This window comes from Mastigoproctus giganteus, chromosome 4, assembly GCF_048544385.1.
Source record: "Mastigoproctus giganteus isolate SK-2022 chromosome 4, ASM4854438v1, whole genome shotgun sequence".
Lineage (NCBI taxonomy): Eukaryota > Metazoa > Arthropoda > Arachnida > Uropygi > Thelyphonidae > Mastigoproctus > Mastigoproctus giganteus.
The window spans coordinates 122,448,475-122,469,934 of NC_143578.1; the positions used below are offsets into that span (position 1 = coordinate 122,448,475).

The 21,460-nt window shown below is 37.0% G+C and overlaps 1 protein-coding gene across 2 annotated transcripts in view; it reads right to left on the reverse strand.

The window, feature by feature from the left end:
* Window positions 1-21,460, reverse strand: part of LOC150087035 (tetratricopeptide repeat protein 37) — a 702,248-nt gene that overhangs the window by 282,415 nt on the left and 398,373 nt on the right. For both annotated transcript variants that reach the window (XM_090371768.1, XM_090371767.1), the window contains exons 24-25: window positions 11,865-11,921; window positions 3,903-4,049 (exon numbers count right to left, since the gene is read on the reverse strand). In XM_090371768.1, coding sequence (XP_090227894.1) covers window positions 3,903-4,049; window positions 11,865-11,921 — 204 coding nt within the window. The remainder of the gene's footprint in view (window positions 1-3,902; window positions 4,050-11,864; window positions 11,922-21,460) is intronic.

A 21,460-nucleotide genomic window follows, 5' to 3' on the forward strand; every position in this document is an offset into this window, starting at 1 on the left:
ATGAATACATAATTAAACACCAATTTTGAGAGCAAAAAATGGAAGATGACTTATATGTTGGAATATTTGGTATCTACAGTCTGTTCACCTTACGGTAATCCTGGAAGAAACATATCATAACATTGCTGATTAATGTTCTTGTTTATACTCCGGCACAACCACCAGGTCAGTGGAGTTCACAATAAATATCAAGCAGTCAGGAGTTTGAACCCCAGTCCACTCAAAGAGCACGTGCTATGGCACTCACGCTCCTGACCATTCAGTTGCCCCTCATTAATCCCTCATTACTAAAAAGAAAGTAATACCTTAACAATTAACCAATGAGAACATTGGTTATCAAGTGTATTTATTTATTAGCATTAGTAGAGGCATATAATACAAGAAAGCAAGCTTATGCAGCATCAGCCAAAAAAAAAAAAAAAAAAAACCGACTCTCATTTCACCCCTTCGTTCGTTCGAAATACCTGTCCAGCTGAGCCTTAAATTTATTTAGGCTATCAACTTCCACAACAAGGGATGGAAGTCTGTTCCCCCAACCAACCACCCGCTGCTAAAGGCAAATCTCCGCACATCTATCCTACATCTGTCTTTCCTCAATTTGAATTTATGCCCTCTCAGGTGATTATTCTGACAAGAGGAAGAATCCCATCGGCATTGAGCATGTTCAAACCATTCAAGGCTGTATACACCTCTATCAGATCACCTCGCCGGTGCCTAGTCTCCAGACACTGTAATTTGCAAAACTTAGCCTTTCTTTTTAAGAGCAACCCTTTGTTCCATTCACTAATCTTGTTGCCCTTCTCTGTGCTCGTTCCAGCAGCTCTATATCCTTCTTGAAATGAGGCCTCCAGACCTGTATACAGTACTCAAGGTGTGGCCTGACCATTGCCTTATACAAGGGAATAATCACCTCCTTATCCCTGCTAGAAAAATTCCTGAATATTGTTGACAAGACACCATGAGCTACTCTTGCAGCCCATCTGCACTGCTCAGAAAACTTCATATCTGCCTGCACAATTACCCCCAGGTCTTTTTCATTCTCTACCACTGTCAGTGGAGAGATGATACATTGCTCTGGGGTTACTGTTTCCCATATGTAGTACTTTACATTTGTCAATGTTAAACTTCATTTGCCACCTCTCAGTCCATCTGCTCAACCTTTCTAGATCCTGTTGCAGCAGTATAGCATCAGTAGTGTCCTTAACAACCTTTGTATCATCTGCAAACTTGGACATTAAGCATCTTTGTATCATCTGCAAACTTGATATACCTCATCAATATCATTTATAAATACAGAAAACAACAATGGACTCAACACTGCACCCTGAAGGACTCCACTAATAACATTAGTCCACGATGAGCAGTGTCCATTGATTACCACTCTCTGTCTTCTCCCCCTCAACCACCCCTTTATCCATAGCAGAAATTTGCCTCCAATGCCACACTGCTCCAAGTTGTGCAGCAGTCTTCCAAGTACAACAGTATCAAAGGCCTTTCTAAGATCCAAATATATATAATATCAAAGTTATTCCTTGCATCCAGTTCTTTTGTGACTGCACCATAGTTCCAATCAAATTGGTCAGGCAAGACTTTCCCTTAACAAAACCATGCTGAATCTGAGCTATAACAGAAGTCTTGTCTAGATGATCCTGCAGTGCTTCTTTAACCAGTGCCTCCATTAATTTTCCTGGAACAGAAATTAAACTCACAGGTCTATACTTACTTGTGTCAGCCTTTGATCTTCCTTTGTGAATTGGGGGTCACATTTGCACATCTCCAGTCTATGGGTACATCCCCTGAGTCCAAAGAAGCTCTCATAATTATGGCTAAGGGTTTGCTTACTTCCTTTGCTGCCTCCTTTAATATAACTGGATAGATCCCATCCACCTCGGGTGCCTTTTTTATGTTTATCCTCAACAATTTCTCCTCCACTTTCCTCTCAGTTATTACAAAATCATCTAGCTCACTGCCAGAGTTTAATTCACCTCTGGCATTCCCCTTCCTGAATAACTCCTCATGTGTGAATGTAGATGCCAAATACTCATTTAGTTTGTTAGCCACCTGAGCAGGATCATCAACTGTTGAACCATCAATATCCAGTGTACCAATCTGATTTATCCTCTTCCTTCTGTTTACATAGGTAAAGAACTCTTTTCTGTTTTTCTTTGCATCCTTTGCCACGGATTTCTTGTAATCTGCCTTTGCCTGCCTCACCTCCTTGTGACTTGAATAGAGACCAGGCTATATCTACCATAGGCTTCTGTGTCACCTATTAATTTATATGTATCCCATGCATATTTCTTCTATGCCACATGTCTTATTAGTTCATCTAACATCCATTTAGGCCTAAACCTTGAACAATATTTCTTAGTTGATATGTAAAGCCTAGTAGCTTCCAAGATAAGTTCTTTGAATGCTTCCCATTTTGAATTTGCTGTTGGTAACACGATCAGTTGGTCCCACTGTATAGAATTTAAATACTGTCTCAGACCATTGTAGTCGTGTTTACGAAAGCAAAAACCCTTTCCTTTACCCCTGATGGTAGTTACCTCTTTGAGTAAATCCCACTTCAGCACACTGTGGTCACTGCCACCTAGTGGTTCCTTTATCTGAAGATTCTTAATGCATGAAGAATCACTACTGATAATCAGATCAAGAGTATTACTCCCTCTAGTTGCCTCCCGAACATGCTGATGTAGAAAACAATCATCCAATAAATCCACAAAAGCCTTGCTAGTGTGTGAGTGACCAAACCACAAATTCCAGTCAATATCTGGGAAATTAAAATTCCCCATTATAAGACTCTCTGATTTACTGGCCCACTCTAATTCCCTGTACAGTTTCTTATAATACTCATCAGGGTCATTAGGCCTATAGTACAGTCCTACTCTCAATTTTGATCTCCCAATGCTTATGTCACACCAAACTGACTTGACACTGCACTGTCCAGCGATGTCGACTGGCTTCACTTCCTTGGATTTTATGTGTTTCTTAACTAATAGCATAACCCCTCCACCCTTCCTATCCTGTCTGTCCTTTCTGTACACATTGTACTCCCCAAATTCCAGTTCTGCATCCCTTATATCTGTGTGACACCACGTCTCTGATATCCCAACAATATCTGCCTTTGATGTTTTGAGCAATACCTCAAATTCATCAAATTTATTTACTAAACTCCTAGCATTGGTGTACACGCAAGTATACCTGCACCTGTTTCTATTCTTAGCTACCCTAACACAACCCATGTGTTTACTTGTACCGCAATGGCTCCCAGCAGTCTCTGAAATATCATGCATCTTGTTTTTCAGGCTTCTGCTCATTCTAATAGAAGCAGTGCAAGAATCTCTTTCACCTCTGCCAGTGGCTACTGTCAATCTATTGGTCTTTGTCTCCTCCCAAGCTAGCAGTTTTCTGACCCACCTAACACTGCCTCGATAGCATCAGCAAATATTCTTGCACCCTTTCTATTTAAGTGTATCCCATCCCTGTAGAAGCAATCTCTCCTGTTAACAAGTACAGACCAGGCTGAAAAATATTCTACCCCTTTAGCCTTGCACAATCTTTCCAGGGCCGAATTGATCGACAGGGCTCTCATCATATACTCCCTCCTATTGTGTCTGGGCAGAATTACAGACACTTTCAAATTCAACCCTAATTCACAGCTTTTTTTCAACAGTGACCTGTACTTGTTAAGTAATTCCACCGGTCTCCTACTCTTAATATCATTAGTGCTAACGTGTACAACTATATCACCTTTTGTGCCCTTAAAATTATATTTCTTAATATTTCAGAATTAAAGTAAGATTGAATAGACCATACATTTAGTTTATCATTAAGTATATTATTAAAATATATACTATAATACATAACATAGATAAGCCAGTAAAGAAATCTCTAATTACATGGATACTGAGAGAAGCTGCATGTCTAAATAAATCCACTGTCTCTTCATGGCAATCAATACTTTCAGCAATGAGGGCTTGTCCAATCCAACAAAGTGGATAAGTAGGATCAATGGACTGAGCTACTTTAAAAGCTTCATTTGCTAGCTGAAATGATATTATTTATAGGAAAACACTGAGTTATTAGATTAAATACATTAATGTGCTTACAATTCATGAACTAACAGGTTAGTTATCAATAGTAGATATACTCAGCCTCTGAGTAATGACCAAGAGATTACTCCAAGTGAATTACAATAAACTTCAAATTTAAAAAAAATAATAATTACAACTATATTAAAAATTAAAACTATATAAATATTAAATATTGCATAAATATAAAAGTTCCTCGTGTCTTTGTTTCATGACTTAATTTCCATGGCTGAAGATCAGGTTTTATTGGAACAGTTTATTATTCATAGGGTTCTGTCAAGAGCATAATCACTGCTGTTTATATGCCTGTTTTAGGATAGATTCATAGTTGACATATGGGACTTTGTATGATGAAGCATTCAGACTTGTTGGGTTTCAATCACTTCTTTTTTTTTTTTTTTTTTTTTCAATCATGTTTTTTCTTCTTGGATCATCTTTAAGAATCCCATACCTCCAAGTCATATCAAATGACTTCTCTATGTTGAAGCGTATCATTAGCAGAGTTTATCATGAAGGAAAGCATTGCAAATACAGTATTTGCTTCCACTTTTATTAAGAGGTGTGCAGTTGATCTGGCATTCCAAAAACCATACTGATGGATGTTTAATAAATATACAGTGTCAAGAAACCAAGACAGCATTTCCCTAACCATTTTTACATGTGTTTTGCCTACACAGCTTGTAAGGATAATTGGGCAACAGTGAATTGGATTTGTATGGTTTGGCTTAGAGAAACCAAAGGCAATGGCATGGCACTAGATAATTGAGTAGTAGGAGTTTTGTGTGTAGATTCTGTTATACAGTAGTAGAAGTATGTAGAATACATACTTCTTCCCCAGACAGAATACATTTGATAATGTGTTCTGTCTGGGGCTACAGCTCTTTTTTCAATTTGGTCCAAACAATTTGTAATTTGTGTAAGATTGATAGTATGAAAGGTGTCAAGTGGCAGAAAACTTAAGTTTACAATTTTTGAACATGACCTTTGCAAACTTTGTAGATACACAGAAGTAGCTGATGACTGTGTGAATTATGTCCTGTCTGTACACTGTATTATTGGAGTATGGTAAGGAATTTGTTGTTGTCTGATAGTATTCCAAATTAATTGGGTATCTGTATTTTTATTGAAAATTTTAGTTCTTTAGTTTTATCAAAACTAAAGAACTAAAATGGTCTTGGGCAGGACACATATCTCGAAGACATGATGATAGGTGGATTAAGGGAATAACAGAATGATACCCAAGAGGAGCTAGAAGAGAAACCTAGAAGACAACGACGGAGATGGACAGATGAAATTCATGAGTTTGTGGGTAGTAAATAGATGGCCATTGCACAAAACAGAAGGAACTGGAAAGCTGCTGGAGAGGACTTCATCCTGCAGTGGATTGAAAATGGCTGATGATGATGATGATTTTTATTGATGGTAGAAGCAAAACATTTGCTCATGTTGAATGTATTAGGCTTTTGCTTTAGCTTTATCATAACCAATAACATTGTCAGTGGGCAGGATATTTGCAAAACAGATTTCAGGCCTTATGCTTCACTTTCACTTTTTTAGTTTTGCTGTTCATTTTTACACAATAAAGAGCAGGTCTATAATGTCTAAAAGCAAATGGTGGAATTGCAGTTTGGCTGCCATCACAACCTGATTTGTAATGTTGTTATGTTATTATTTGGTTTTTTTAGGAGCATTAGCAACTAAGGCCATATTGCTCCGGGGATATGCTGTGGTCATTCCCTGACCTTTCCGCATCCTCCATATTTAGTGGTCATGGGCTCAAACCCCGGTCTAATCAAGAATCATGTGCTACGCACTGCTGCTCCTGCCCACCTGGTGGCGCATTATAGCCTTAGTTGCGAATGCGCCAATAAAACCCAAAAACCAACCAACCAACCAGCCCACCTGACTACGGAGGCGCAGATTTGTAATGTATGTAAGAGCAATGTCTATAGGTTGATGATACAATATGTTCCTCCAGTATAATAAGATTTGCATAATTTTAGTTTCAAGTAGTGGGATGTAATTAGTAAGCTATTTACTACAATCACTTTTCCTGTAAACTATTTACAGATTACAGGAAAATGATTGATATTAAATGGATCATCAGTACCAGTCCAATCACAAAGCAGATATATAACTAGCAAACATACAGATAGATCTGTTGCTGAGTTAGTTTTTGTGGAAAATGTATATACATATTAGCATCAAAACTGAGCAGAGTGAGGTTTATTTGTCTAGTAGGTGTTTGATCATTCATCATCAATTATCTACATGATGGCATCCCAACAGAGAATGGTGTCCATTAATGTTCCTCGTGATGTAGAAGGTGGTGGGTATAAGAGTGACGAGTATTTTCAAGGTATTCATATGTAATGTGATTGTTTGGAGGAAGATATGAGAATAATTGTGTAACAGAAACATTATGTAAATCATGACGCATACCATTACAGCCTCCAAAGGTGTAGAGGAATATACTTGGATGGTCTAGAATCGATCAGAATGGCTACTCCTTGATGAGTATTATTTGAGGTGGTGGTTCAATCTTTTCTACATATGATATAATAATTATTTACTGTGATGTTTACTTTTATAGTAGGGTTTGTTTCCTGAAGACAGATACAAGAAGGATGATGCTGATCAAAAAGAAATCTTAGTAATTTATTAAAACCTATGGTACTTAGTACCATGCATGGGCTGAAGGTTGAGATGATGAAAGAAGATACTTGTTGACATTAGAATTGAATTTCTGTAGATTGTAATTTTCAGCAAATACATATGAAGGGAGGTTATTCCAGAAATTGGAAATTGAATGAATAAATGAGGAACAAGAAAACTTGGTTCTGTGAGTTTGAAGTTGGGCAGCAAAATGATGATGACTGGTTGCAGCACATGTTTGGATTGCTTTGGAAGAGAGAGCAGGAATAATAGAAGTCGCTTCAAAAGAAGCGTACCCATGGAAGTATCTATAGAAAAGGCATGTGGCAGAAACAGAATGTCTATGAGACAGAGAGTGGAGAGACTCAGAGATGAGTTATTAATTAACCTAACTGCCTTCTTCAGAATAGAGGGGTTTTGGGGCACTGTCCCAGATGTGGGAACAATATTCCACAGTAAGGCAGATTTGCAATTTGTACAGAGTGAATAGCTGCTTGAAAGAAAAGCAACTCTGAGAAGCAAAAGAAAAAACCCCGATTTTTAGATGTAGAGGAAGAAATATTTGTAATGTGCTTATGCCAAGAGAGATTAGAAACCAGGGTAATCCCAACAGATATACGATCTTGCCTAGAAATTAGTGTCATCAAAGATAAGCATAGAAGCAGAAATTTTGTGAGATAAAAGACAGGACTGAGTTTTAGAAGGATTGAAATGAACTAAGTTATCTTTGTCCCACTGGAGAATTACTTGGAGATCAGCATTTAAGGAATTGGTAGTGGATATTTGAGAACTTGAAGCTATTTGTGCATGGCAAGGTTTCTCGAATTTGCAAGATAGTTTCAGTAAGTTCCCTTAAATATGGACTCTCCACTTTTAAGGGACAGCAGGGTAGTAGATCAGTACTATGGAGCGGGAGTGCAGTAGCGCGCACACACACACACACATTCTTCGAGTAGACCGGGGTTCAAACCCCCGACTGCTAAATATGGTCCATTTCCCTCAACATGAATCGTTGAGGTGGCTTCCATCCTGCAGTGGATTGATAATGGCTGCAGTTTACCTTTACCTTTATAGGGGAGAATGGTCATCATCAATTATCTACATGATGGCATCCCAACAGAGAATGGTGTCCAGAACTGAGTTGTAGCCTAGCACATATGGTGTGGTAAACAATCCATTGGTTCAGAGAAAGAATCTTGCCACCACCACCACTCCATATGTAGCTGGGATGTGTCAAACAACTTGTCAAAACATCACAAGTTGGTACCTTCAAGCATAAGACGATTTACGTTTCCATATTCTCTGATGCAAAAGTGAAGCTAAGCAGATATTCACCTCATAAGACTTGGAAGACAAAATAACTGATGCTGAGTGAAATGCCCGATAGCCCTTGCAGTAAATGGCTTTCTTGGTAATAACATTAAGAGTGAAAATTACAGAGAACTAGTTGAGTTGAATGACAATTACAGAAAAATGGATTCAGAATGTCAGTCAAACATCATTATTTGCATTTTCACCTGGATTTTTTTCAGACTGAATCTGGGAAACTAATGAAGAGCATAGGGAGAGATTTCACCAGGATACAGAGTCAATTAAAAAAGAGGCACCAAGGAAATGTAATTGAGGGAATGATGGGTGACCAGAATTGTTTCTTGGTTTAGGGTGGTTGCACTGATCACGAAAGACAAAGACATTCAAATACAGTAGACTCTCGATTTTCCGGGGTAGATGGTAAAAAAACAAATCCTGGATAATCGATTTCCCAGTTAATCCAAAAATACAGAAGTCCCCGACATACGTAAGAGATACGTTCCAGGACTTCTTACTTCGTTGAGTTTTACGTAACTCGGGAAACTAATAACATATTGCTATTATATTATTATTGACAAGTCTGAATTCCACGCGATACTTGTTAATGTTTGATCATTTTCATACATTCTTCTTCAAACAGGCCTCTGAGGTTGGGTATATCCATATTGTAGTTTAAGTGTTTTTCACCAACCTTATGTAGAAATAAAACACAAAGAAAACGAAAACTGGAATCTTGATAACTATGTATTTATAATAAATAATATTTGCCTGTATTTACAATAAATAATATTTAACTTTACAATTAAAATATATGAAATATACATATAAAATATACATTAAAATATACTGGGTTAAGAACAATAAAATACATTAAAATATACTAAATAAAAGCGATAAAACCAAAGCTTTCGAAGGCTCCTGCCTTCTTCTTCAGCGGTATTTTCTTTGTTCTGTGGTGCGTCTTTAAATACCAGCAGGTTCACGGTACTCATCACGTGTTTCATTCCCACGTGTTCCGTTCTCCTGTGTTATGGAATCGGAAGTGGCTCGAGAGTGGGTCATGTGGAATTGTTCATCCCTTCTGAGGATAGTAGCCTCAAAGAGGGGATGGATCCGCATTCCTGTATCTCTATTAATGTTCACTGTGGAACAGATCCGCAAACTCTCAAGCCACTTGCGGTCCCAGAACTTATTCGCCTGATCGGTGATGATAGCCTCATCCGGGGAGATCTGGTGCTGCTTCTCCCAAAAATGCTCGGCCACGGCGGACTTACCATAGTCCGCGCTTCTTATTGCCTTAGTGTGCTCCCCCAGACGGCGTTTTGTTTCCCCTACATAACACTCCCCACAATCCGGGCATCTAATACTATATACGACTCCACTTGCATTTTCTTTTTGAATGGGGTCCTTTACTTGTGACACGATTGTGTGCAGCCTCCGCCCCGGAAGCTGCACACAACGCGTCTGATAATTTCTTAGTATTCTAGCTATATGATCGGTTAGACCCGGATAGTAGGGAATATATGCAGTGGATACTGGTGTAAAAGATTCGCCTCTCCTCTGATTTCCTTTAATATATTTTTCTATAATCCTCTGGGGGTAGCCACATTTTGTAAGATCCGTCGTGACGCGTTCATACTCTACCTTCCTATCCTCGGAGGTACTACAGTGTGATTTTGCCCTGTCAACTAATGTTCTAACCACACTGTTCCTATGATGGTTGGCCTGAGCTGAATTGTAGTGCGAATATTGACCTTTACACATCGATTTCCTATAGACGTGTTGGTCTTCCCTACAGACCAACACATCTAGGAACGGCAAAACTCCTCCTTCTTCTGCCTCCGAGGTAAATTGTATGAATGGGGAGAAGCCATTTAAAATATTCAACACCTGATCTTCACTCCCCTTTCGAATAATTGAAAACGTATCATCTACGTATCTTTTCCAGGGGCGCATAGGGAGAACACTAACATTAAATATTCTAGCCTCGAGCTCCTCCATAGCTAAATTAGCTATAATTGCGCTAATGGGGGAGCCCATGGCTGTACCGTTAACCTGTTTATACATAGTATTATCAAACACCATAGTGGTGCTTGAGAGGCATAATTCTATACCTTTCTCAATATCTTCTAAATTTAATTGTGTTCTAGTGTTTAGAGTAGGATCTCTCCGTAAGGCCATGTGTGCACACCGCACTCCATGGTCAATCGGAATACACGTAAATAGAGATTTGACGTCGAAAGATATCATAATTTCATTCTCTTCTATGCGTTGGCTTCTAATAAAATGCACAAAGTCTTTGCTGTCCTTAATACTAAATTCAGAAAGTCCTACTAATGGAGATAATAATTTGGCTAAGAAACCAGATAGTGCATATGTGAGACTGCCTATAAATAAGACTATGGGTCTAAGTGGTACACCCATTTTATGAATTTTGGGCAAGCCAATATTGTTCTTTGGAAATTTTGCTAGACTTAAGCCAACTCTGTACCATTCTATTCACTTGTCGTTCCAAGCTAAGCAGTGGACTTTTCTAAATAACCTTATAGGTTGTATGATCATTCAATAAATCCAACGCCTTATTTAGATATGCTTCCTTATCAAGAACCACCGTTGCCCTACCTTTGTCCGCGGGTAAGACCACAATGCTATCACCTTGCTTGAGACTTTTTAGCGCTAATTTTTGCTTCACATTGAGATTAGAGGGGGCGTTTTTAGCTTGACTGAGGATGGCTGCTGTTTTAACTCGAATTTCATTAGCCATATCTTCGGGAAGTTTATTTATAGCTCTTTCCACGCCCATTGCTATTTCTGCAACGGGTACTCTGGACGGAATCATGGAAAATTTTGGTCCTAAATTTAGAACCTCCAATTGATCTTTAGTTAGTTGTTTACTGCTCATATTCACTATAAAATCCTTGGCAGTACTATCACTATTGCCTCTAAACCTGGTTTGTTCTCTAAGTCTGTCAAACTTCCCCATTTGTCTTCGTCTATAGATGTCAGAGATTTGTTTTGTTTTAGTTGCCACCACACTAATCACTTCTGACAAGTGCACCGGAGTCATCTTGTTTAGTAAAGCACTGTCTTTTGTCTCTCCTAATGTGGTATAAATTCCTATGTCATTTCTCAATCCATATATTTAAGATCTTCTTTTGATACCACTTGGAAACGTTAAATAGTCGTTCATCTTCAAAAGGTAGCTTTGTTTGAAAGCCTCGAGGTATGAGATTGTGTGTCTTACATCGATGGGCAAACCTCAAATGTTGCTCATGTTTAGCCTCCCTAACACTATGCCTCTGGAATTCTCTGATGCACCGCACAATTGGATGGCCATAGCATCTAAATAATTCTTCAAACAGGCCTCTGAGGTTGGGTATATCCATATTGTAGTTTAAGTGTTGAGGTTGGATATACCCAACCTCAGAGGCCTGTTTGAAGAATTAATCAACAAGACTGTTGTTACAGAGGATATTATTTATTCTTATTATTGAATACAGTATCAAAATTCATAATATAATTTTAAAATACCCCCAATTTAAACTATTTCTTGCCTTCCCCCCACTAAAAATTATTAGTGAATGCATACCCCAGCACACTTGCTGGGGGAATTAAAGGCCATCTGCAGTTCTGGGATACTGCAAGCATTCAATGGCATGCACGGACCATTGTTAACTAAGCAATGTCATAGTAGCTGCTTTTATAGTCAAGTTGTAAAAATTTTACCTGGTATCTACTGTGGACAATAAAAAAAATAACTTTCAATAAAACCAATAAGAATTAATTAATATTAATTATAGTTACCTTGTTATCTTCATTTATTAAATACAACACTCCAAGATTAGTCCAGGCCTCAGCATTCTGGAACACAAATAAATACTCAAGTTATATTTTTACAGCTGTGCAGTAAAACTGTAATAGAAAATTCACAAATTAGAAAGTTATTCGGAATGCCTGTAGTCATAAATGTAAGTACACATATAAAACAACTACTGCTCTGAATTGGATTAGTCATATCAATGAGGTCCAGTACTTGGTCCATTATTGTATTAACATTCATTAGTAACTCTAATGAGGACATAATAAAGTTAATCTCAACATTTGCTGATGATACAAGGGAAATTTACAAGAGTAAAATGGGTATACAGATTCAAAATTCCCTAGATAAATTGTTTAGATGGTTTCAAAAATGGCAATTAGAATAAAATGGTAATAAATTAAATCTAAGTTCTACACTTGGGTAACAGTTCAGATTAAACTAATACTCAGGTAAACTTAAAATACTTTGGGATATTTGAAAAGGAACAAGATTTAGTAATTGTGCTGTTTGCCATAAAATTCTCTTAACCATACAGATAGCCATCAGAACAGTACCAAGGTTCTAGCTATGAGTTACAGAAATACTGCTAGTAATTCTGATGGCTTAAAGTGTGCTGCTGAGAGACCAGCAGACTAGAACTTGATCACATCTTGTGATGTAAACATTTATTAGCAGGATTAAACTTCAGTTGCCATAATTTGGATGATATGCGTTACAAATCTAAGCCATAAGGAGCCAATCTAATCCAGAAACAGCGTAGCCTGGTCACAATCATTTATTTCTATTATATGTATGTTTACATAATCAACATATTTGACAACTTTCTCTGTACTCATATATTTTTATTAATATCATTGAGGAAAATCAGAATCAAGTGGGGAGACACTAAACTGAACTCTGAGGGACCTTGCTCATTGCAGCAGTCCACTCTGAATAATGTGCACTGATTACTACCTCTGTTTTTTCCTTCGCTGAGCCAGTCATTGATCAACTGATGGGCCTTCCCAGTCACTCCAGTCAGCTTTAATTAAATCTAAGTATACAATACTGAAATTGTTTCCTGAATCTAAATGCTTTATGATTTCAATACAGTAATTAACTAGATTTGTCAAGTAAGACTTTCTCTTTGCACACTTGTACTGTGATCTCTTTAGGATTTCATTCTTATCAAGGTGTTCCTATATTACATTATTATTATTATTATTAGCTATATGGTGTAAGGAAGCCTGAGGCTTATGCTGCACCAGACAAAAAAAAATTTCTGAATTACCCCGAGAGCGAAAGAGAGAGAAGGGAATCACCAAGAAAGAGAAGAATGATTATATCCAGCTCAGGACCCTGGGTGTGCCAAGCCCATACCAGATGTGAGCCCCTACCCACCAGAGAAGTCTAACTATAGTGGTTTATCTCCACCTTAGTCCTTCACTCACAAGAGGGGTGAAGGTCTCTTATGAATGGACGAGACATTTGCACTTCTCCAGTCTAAAGGAATCACAAATAGTTTTTCAGATGTCTCTCAGGAATCATTAATCTCACAGCAATCTGACACCTTGTCTGTTTACCCCTGGCTCAAATGTGTAAAAGCATAAAATTTTAAAAATTTTACTGTAAAAATGTATGCAAAGTATCTGTTCAACTCAACTAAAATTGTAGCCCAATTGTTAATGATTTCACCATTTTGGACATTTTGATTTCACCAGTAAATCATATAGGTCCCAGAGGAGACCTATATGATTTACTGTCTTCTTTTTGCATTCACATATCTCTGTACTCACTTAGCTACAGTACTTTTACATATCTGCTTATATTATTTTTTGTTATTTTGGTTTTTTTTTAGGAGCATTAGCAACTAAGGCCATATTGCTCCGGGGATATGCGGTGGTCATTCCCTGACCTTTCCATTTGGTGGCCATGGGCTCGAACCTCCGGTCTAATCAAGAAGTGTGTGCTATGCACTGCTGCTCCTGCCCACCTGGCTATAGAGGAGCCTTATCTATCTATCTGCTTATAGTTCTCATATGTAACAGTGTTATATAATAATCTGTAACTATCATATGCTTCCTTCTTTAGCTGTGAAAGATCTGCCAACTCCTCTTGTCATCCATTTTGGCATCCTTCTTTTGTTATACTCTACCCTGGAACAAATATGCTTGTGACTTTTAAAACACTTGTACCTTCAGCATTCTATAGTCCTATTTCTTAATCTTGGAGCCCTCTCCTTTGCCTTTGATCACTGAAATTTCCTCAGCCACTGCCCATTTCATGACATTGTAGAATGTAGCAGTTACCTGCAAATGGTTCGTTCACTGTTATATCTTTGATAATATCTCAGTGAGCTTGCTGAGGATATTTGGGCCTTCCAGACTCTCCAAAATTTTAAAATTTCAGAGAAAAAGTTGTCCAGGTTGTTCAAGAAACTGATCCTGCTTTGTTTATTTGAACATAAATTCCAATGAATAAGAGGTAAGTTAAAGACATCCATTTTTGACTCCTATTTTGAATAAGCAGAATGAAATGATAAGAGTGGTAACAATCTGACTTTTCAATTCACTAAGAAGCTAAATTCCCCCAATTTTTGATCTATCCTGAACATATTATAATCACCATAATTAAAGTTCCTTGTTGCTAATCTCAGGATAGCACCACCTCAGCTGACCCTACAATATTAGGTTTAGAAGAATTGTCCAGCAGCTGAAATTCACTCATTTTGCTAAAAACACTACTGGCATTACTACATAAACAGGTTAAATTTTTTTTACTTTTTTACTCTTATAACTGCATAAGCAAATTTTATTGGTTAATGTCTCTCTTCTCGTACATTCATTACATTGGGGGGTCTCTTGCAAATACCCTTGGGGAGAATGAAAGTGCAACCCCGATGCATGACATTAATCAACTTTTCAGTAGATCTCCTGTCCCTCCTCAGTGAGTGAGCAATTCTCCTGAATCTTTAAAGCTTCTGCTATGACTTTGCAGGGACCCTTGCTCCTCCTCTGTCCAAATGAATATAATCTTTATTAAATAATTTGCTTTACCATTTAAGACAGGAAAAGTTGAGAAAAATTTCTTTCTGTAAGCCTTGTAGAGTTCCTCAAGTCTCGAGTTAATCTTCAAGGCTCTCACATTAAGATCCCTCCTATTGTGAATAAGCAGAATTGCAGACAGAAGAACATTTTGATTTGAATAGGACATTTTTGCAGCTGTTTGTATTGGCACAAGTTTCCAGTATACGTGGCTGTAAAATACTACTGTAACATGTACAATTTCTTGCACATTACAAAAATATACACTTTATACATTCTACTGCATGGTGGTGGTGGTGTTATGGGAAAGGGAATGCTCCTCAGTGGTTTTTATTAATTGAAGATTATTGAAGTGTTGTTTATAAAACTTTTTTTAGGGACTGTTATTTTCTGAAAGGAGTTGCTTTTAGTTGCACACTTTCAGCACCATTCAGCAATGTTGTTTTAGTTTAGTTTTGGTTTGGTCCAAGCCAGTTCTGGTTTATGTATTGTTTATGTGCATTTTGTGTCCAAGTGATTCATTTTGGCATACCATGTAGGTAGTTTCAACTTCTTTTTTTAAAATGCCCTCAAAGAGATAAGTGAGTTAGCTAGTGTTAATAATGCAAAGGTGAGATAAGATAAGGTGAAAAGCTATTGGGAGAAACTTGTGATTAGAAACTAAATTGGATATTCAAAAAAAAAAAAAAAAAAAAAAAAGACTGGATTTAAGGCAATGCTAAATTTACCTATATTTGCATATAGGTAAATTTAGTTACCTATATGCAAATATAAATTTAGTTACCTATAATAGCTATATTTGCAGTTGTTTTGAGCTATCTTAAAATTAATAGCATCGGAAGCTGTTATACATATAAAGTTCTGCAATTTTTAAGGTAGGTTTCTTGTACATGTATTTGAAGTTTATATTTAAGGATTAAATGCTTCTGTTAATTTAATATTGATATATACAGAAATGTCTTAAAATCAGCCAGAAACACTAGTTACACCAACCAGTTAAGATTACTTAAATTATTTCCCATGGATAAATCTTCCCACTTAATGCAGATTTACTTACTCTTTATATGGCACTTGAAAGTTTATAGGCAGGCAGATTTTGGCACCATGTACATCTCAATCCTATAATCCAACGAAGGGTGACTGCCTATTTAGTGTTACAAATTTGGCACGGCCAAGGCTAAATTTGCTTTACTAAATTGGAAGGTGAGGTTTTAGTAAAGAGAGCATGCACTCAAAGAATTAGTGTATACATAGTTGCCAACTTCTGACTTTTAAAATGCTTGAGATCAGGCATTTGCAAGCAGGAGAAAACAAAGATGCTTTAAAAGTCCACACTTCATTAGAAATTAAATTTCACTGGCAAAATACAAATTTTATATTAAAATACAAATAAGATTGTTCACCCAGTACAATATGTTTTTATACATTATCTCCTCTAACATTTTGGATATTCAATTAGACATTAACTGATTTTGATAGCTTCAAGAAAGATAATACTGTTACAAACTTTTCCTTCTGCAAAAATTTTGAGTCAAAGTTTTGTTCATAACAATGGCCTTGCTGCCTAGACTTGGTTTTCAAGAGCATTTCCAAAGTTTCACCAAAAAGAGAAGATTTGAAGTCAGCTTGAGGCCACACTCAACATTGCTATGAGAAATTGTTAAAATGCCGAGCATGACTGAATAATTTGTTATATTTCAACCTTCCCTGTGCATCTGTCAGTTCCAGACCAAGAACCACCGAACATCAGTCTTTTCTTCTTTCATAATAGCATCTGGCAGGTTCTCACACTGAAACTGGTAAAACTGATGCTGCAAAACATCTATTGCTTCATCAATAAGACATCAAGATGTACTGGAAGCTAGTCGACAAAAAAATTTCAAATTTGAAAATGATATACTGCCAACTGATGAAATTTATGTTAATTTAGCATTTATAAGAACACTATTTTCAATGGAACTTGTGCACCATTATGCAGCCATAATGTACCTCTCCACTGATTAAAAGGACAGTTATTATTGTTATTTGGTTTTTTTTTTTTTTTAGGAGCATTAGCAACTAAGGCCATATTGCTCTGGGGATATGCGGTGGTCATTCCCTGACCTCTCTGCATCCTCCATATTTGATGGTCACGGGCTCGAACCCCGGTCTAATCAAGAAGCATTTGCTATGCACTGCTGCTCCTGCCCACCTGGCTACGGAGGCGCCTAAAAGGACAGAGTCTTGTTCTTTTGTTTGAGACTCTCCATGACTTTGGCACTTTGTGTTTGTTCTGCTACAACCATATATTTTTGGTATTTCACTACTGGGAAACACATTTGTGAATAACATACCTGCCTAATCAGCATAACTTAGAGGAAGATTATTTTCTCTGACAAAATATGCAAATATAGTGATAATGATTGACATCATTATTTGACATGTATGACATCATTGTCACCATGAAGGGCAACATGAAATAAGCATAACACTGTTATGATTATTCATTTGTAATATCCAATTATGTCACCTTTCCCACAACTTGAAATATCCAATTTACATGTGATACGCAAAGCAAACATGTTACCCTTTTTTCAGATTTCTCAATACATGGATAATCTTGCATATATGTCTTCTGAAATTTTACATATTTCTTTGGTATCCTATTGAAAGACCGAATTACCTGTGCACCACAAAAGTCTGAGGAAATAACAGCCATTACAGTAAACAATGCTACCTAGCACATGTTTTAATTTTGCAACTAAAACAGTATAGCAATTGGAAAACGAGACATGTTATGCGATGAGTGCTGGTGCTGCCATCTACTAGAAGTAAACATGAAATGAAAGAGTGATTGTTCTTCAAGCATTGCAGTTCAATGTAAATGGAAATTTACACCATTTCAGAATACAGTGAGAGCTAAATTGCACATCTGTATTGTGTCTGTGCTGTGGAGGGACAATGGAACAAAAAGCAAACATTGAGATTTGTGTTTGGAAAACTGGGCAAAAGTGCCATTGAAAAATTTCAAATGATGAAGCAAGTGTATGGAGAGAATTGCCTGTCTTGTGCATGTGTGTTTGAATGACAGAAACATTTCACCCATGGAAGAGAATCACTGGAAGACTAAGAACATCTGGGTTTGAATGCCAGAGTTGATTGAAAAGGTGTGAGAGACCATTACAAGTGACTGATATGTGACACTCTGAATGATTTCAGAAGATCAATTTTTAATAAGGAAACCATTTGACAAATAATAACCCAAGATTTGAAGAAAATGAAGGTCTGTGTACAGTTTGTTCCACATGATGGTCAACAACAACTTCTGTTTAACGAACTTCTTTATAATGAATTTTTTTGAATTCCCCTTGGTAATTACATTTAAAATAGTTTCTGTAGAATGAAGAAAATTTCCATATAATGAACAAATTATGAGAGACTTAACTTTGTATGCATTTTTTCTCGCCTCTGGCCTTTAGGCAATTTAGGCAGATAAAAAGCACAAATTAAGGGTTAAAGGGATTATTGTTCCGTAATGTTAGTGGTGCCCGTAAAACCTATACAGTCACACATCCCACCTATTGAGAAGTCACGCTAGTCAGTATGCTTTCCATAGCCAGTCGGAAGATTAAGATGTATTTCTGACATGGATAATAGCCTCTGGTCAACCTGTCTTGTGGTCTTCCTTTACTCCGGAAAGCAGTCATCTGTTTTTTGGAGAAGTGAGTGATCCACGTGTTTCAGTAAATTTCTCCTGTCTAAGTTTATACGGTCACAGTAGCTGAATATCCAAGTGATTCCAACAGTTTGGACAGTACTGTATTCAAAGAACTAGTGACAGTAGTGACATTGAAGGGGGGGGGAATGAGGACAAATAAGATATTAAATAAACTTTCTGAAGATAAAATGTTGCAAGATTTTGAAGCTGCATCAAGGCGTTCGCTGTGAAGAAAATATTCCAAAATATAACGGCATACAGGCAATAATTAAAAAAAAACCCGTATGCATAATATCATCGATCTCCAAGAAACCAGCATGATTTAAGGATGATTACTAAAGAACTTGATGTGGAAATTATAAAGATCGACCATGTGTTTGGACCTCAATAGGCAGCTTTTAGCTTGTGGATGGCAATTGTGGTTTGGAGGAATTATCCTGTTTTGTGCAAACATTTTGAATCAGAAGTTAAATAATCGGGATTATTAAATCGACTTTTAAATCTGGAATTTCTTAACAATTTAGCAATAATGAACGACATCCTACAGGAGGTCTCTTACCTTTCAGAAGCTTTACAAAGTCACAGCGTCACTATAGTAAAAGCAGATAAATGAAAGCCATCAATGCTATTGCTAATCTTAAAAATTCTGAACGAAATTATGAAGCTAAAATTGAGAGCACATTGAAGTCAAAGTATTTGAAGGAATCAAAATCGAAAGTAAGAACAAATTTAAAAAATTACCTCATGACAAGTTATTAAACTACACTGCTTTATCCTTAAAGGATCGGTTATTAATGCAACAGAGTAATTTTAAATTAAATAAAGAAAATAATGATATCATTGACGATAAGGAATTTAAAAAAATTTTAAACATATGCTACCCGGAAACATGGAACATGAAAGAACTTTCATCTCTATGGCAAGAGGTTAAAAGACGAATAAGAAATTTAAGTTTTCTAATAAAATATGAAATAAAAATTAATGATTTTAGAGATTTTGTCAAAAGCAGTTTATGTTTAAAATTGAGTGAAATTTCATTTTCAATTAAAAAAGCCAGAAATATCCTTGAAACCATTGCGATTAACAGCACTGAGCGAGCTTTCAGCATAATGAGTAATATTGTAACAATAAAAAGAACATCTTTGACAACTAAACACATTGCAGGTATGATGATCATACACCTAAATGGAAAGCTATTGCTTCAATTTGAGCCAGATCGTTATGTCAAATCTTTCCTCTGTAGTCATCGCTCAGCTACTGAACAAAGCAAAAGATCAACAACAAATATTAATGTTGTTGTTGTGGGGGTTTCATGGCGCATAAGGAACTTTGGCTATAATGCGCCTATTCATTTATGAGAAAGAATCGTACTGCCTGAAATGTCCTTAATCAGAATAGATTAAAAATTCTAATTTGCTTCAGAAAACGGAAGAATTCCGATATATTTGCCTTGTCACCTATCAAATTCTCTAGGGTTTGGTTGTTGAAGGATAACCAGTGATTGCAGGGTGGAAATTCTGTCTTGTTTATAATGGGGGCAGTCAATGAGAATGTGTTTAACAGTCATATTTATATAGCAATGTGGACATTGTGGTGGATCATCTCCTGTGAGTAAATGAAAATGGGTTAGATAAGTATGACCTATTCTTACTCTTGAAAGAATTACTTCTTCTCGTCTTGATGTCCGGACACTGGAGGGCCAGATTTTCGGAACCTGTTTAATCTGAAAGAGTTTATTATTCATTTGGGAATGCCATAGTGCTGTCCATTCTGTTAGGCATGCAGCATGAATCATTAGCGCATAGTCTGAGGCTGGGACAGGGATATTGGTGAAATCTAAGCTGGTTGGGTTTTTTGCAGCTTTATCAGCCTGTTCATTGCCTAAAATACCAGAATGTGCTGGTATCCAGCAGAAGGCGACCAGTTGGTGACATTCTTTAATCTTTAGTAATAATTTTCTAATTTCAATTATAACAGGGTGAAATTTATCTGAAGAACTACACAAAGCGTTGATTGAGCTGAGGGAATCCGTGTAAATAACTGATTTTAATGAGCAGTCAGGAGGGAGATTTTTTAAAGCTAGTTTAATTGCGAATAACTCAGCTGAGAAGATACTGAAATCAGGAGGAAGGGCTGCTGATACAATTGTATTCGGAAACACTGCAGCTGCTCCAACTTTTGAATTTGATTTAGAGCCATCTGTGTATATTGGTAAAAAATCAATATACTTTTGAGTGTGAACAGCATGAACTTGTCTGATATTTGATGATTGCAAAATATTCTTTCCCCACTGACAGAGGAAAGTGTCACAGGTCAGTATAGGAGTTTGAACCCATGGTGGTTGGGTACAAGCGGCTACTTGTTGTACAGAATGGATGGATATATTCCAAACCTGCAGTAGTTCAAGAAGGCGATGACCAGCTGGTTTTACTATGCTAGGTTTATTTCTGTACAGATTTTCTAATGGTGGATTGAAAAGATATGGCTGAATGGGATGCGAGGCACAACTTTGTATCTTGACAGAATACTTTAGCAATAGCAATTTCCTACGTAAAGATAGTGGCGGCTCATTAGCATCAATGTAAAGGCTATGAGCTGGCGATGTTCTGAATGTGCCAAGTGCAATCCTCAGTGCACTGTGTTGTACTGGATCAAGCCAGCGTAAAGCACCCTTTCTGGAAGAGTCATAAATGGGAGCTCCATAATCAAGACAGGATCTAATTAATGCCCTGTATAATCGAAGAAGGCAGGTACGGTCTGCACCCCACATTTGTGCAGATAAAGATCTGAGTATGTTTATCTTTTTTAAGCAGGCAGTACGTACTTTTTTTAATGTGCTCTAAAAAATTTAGCTTGTTGT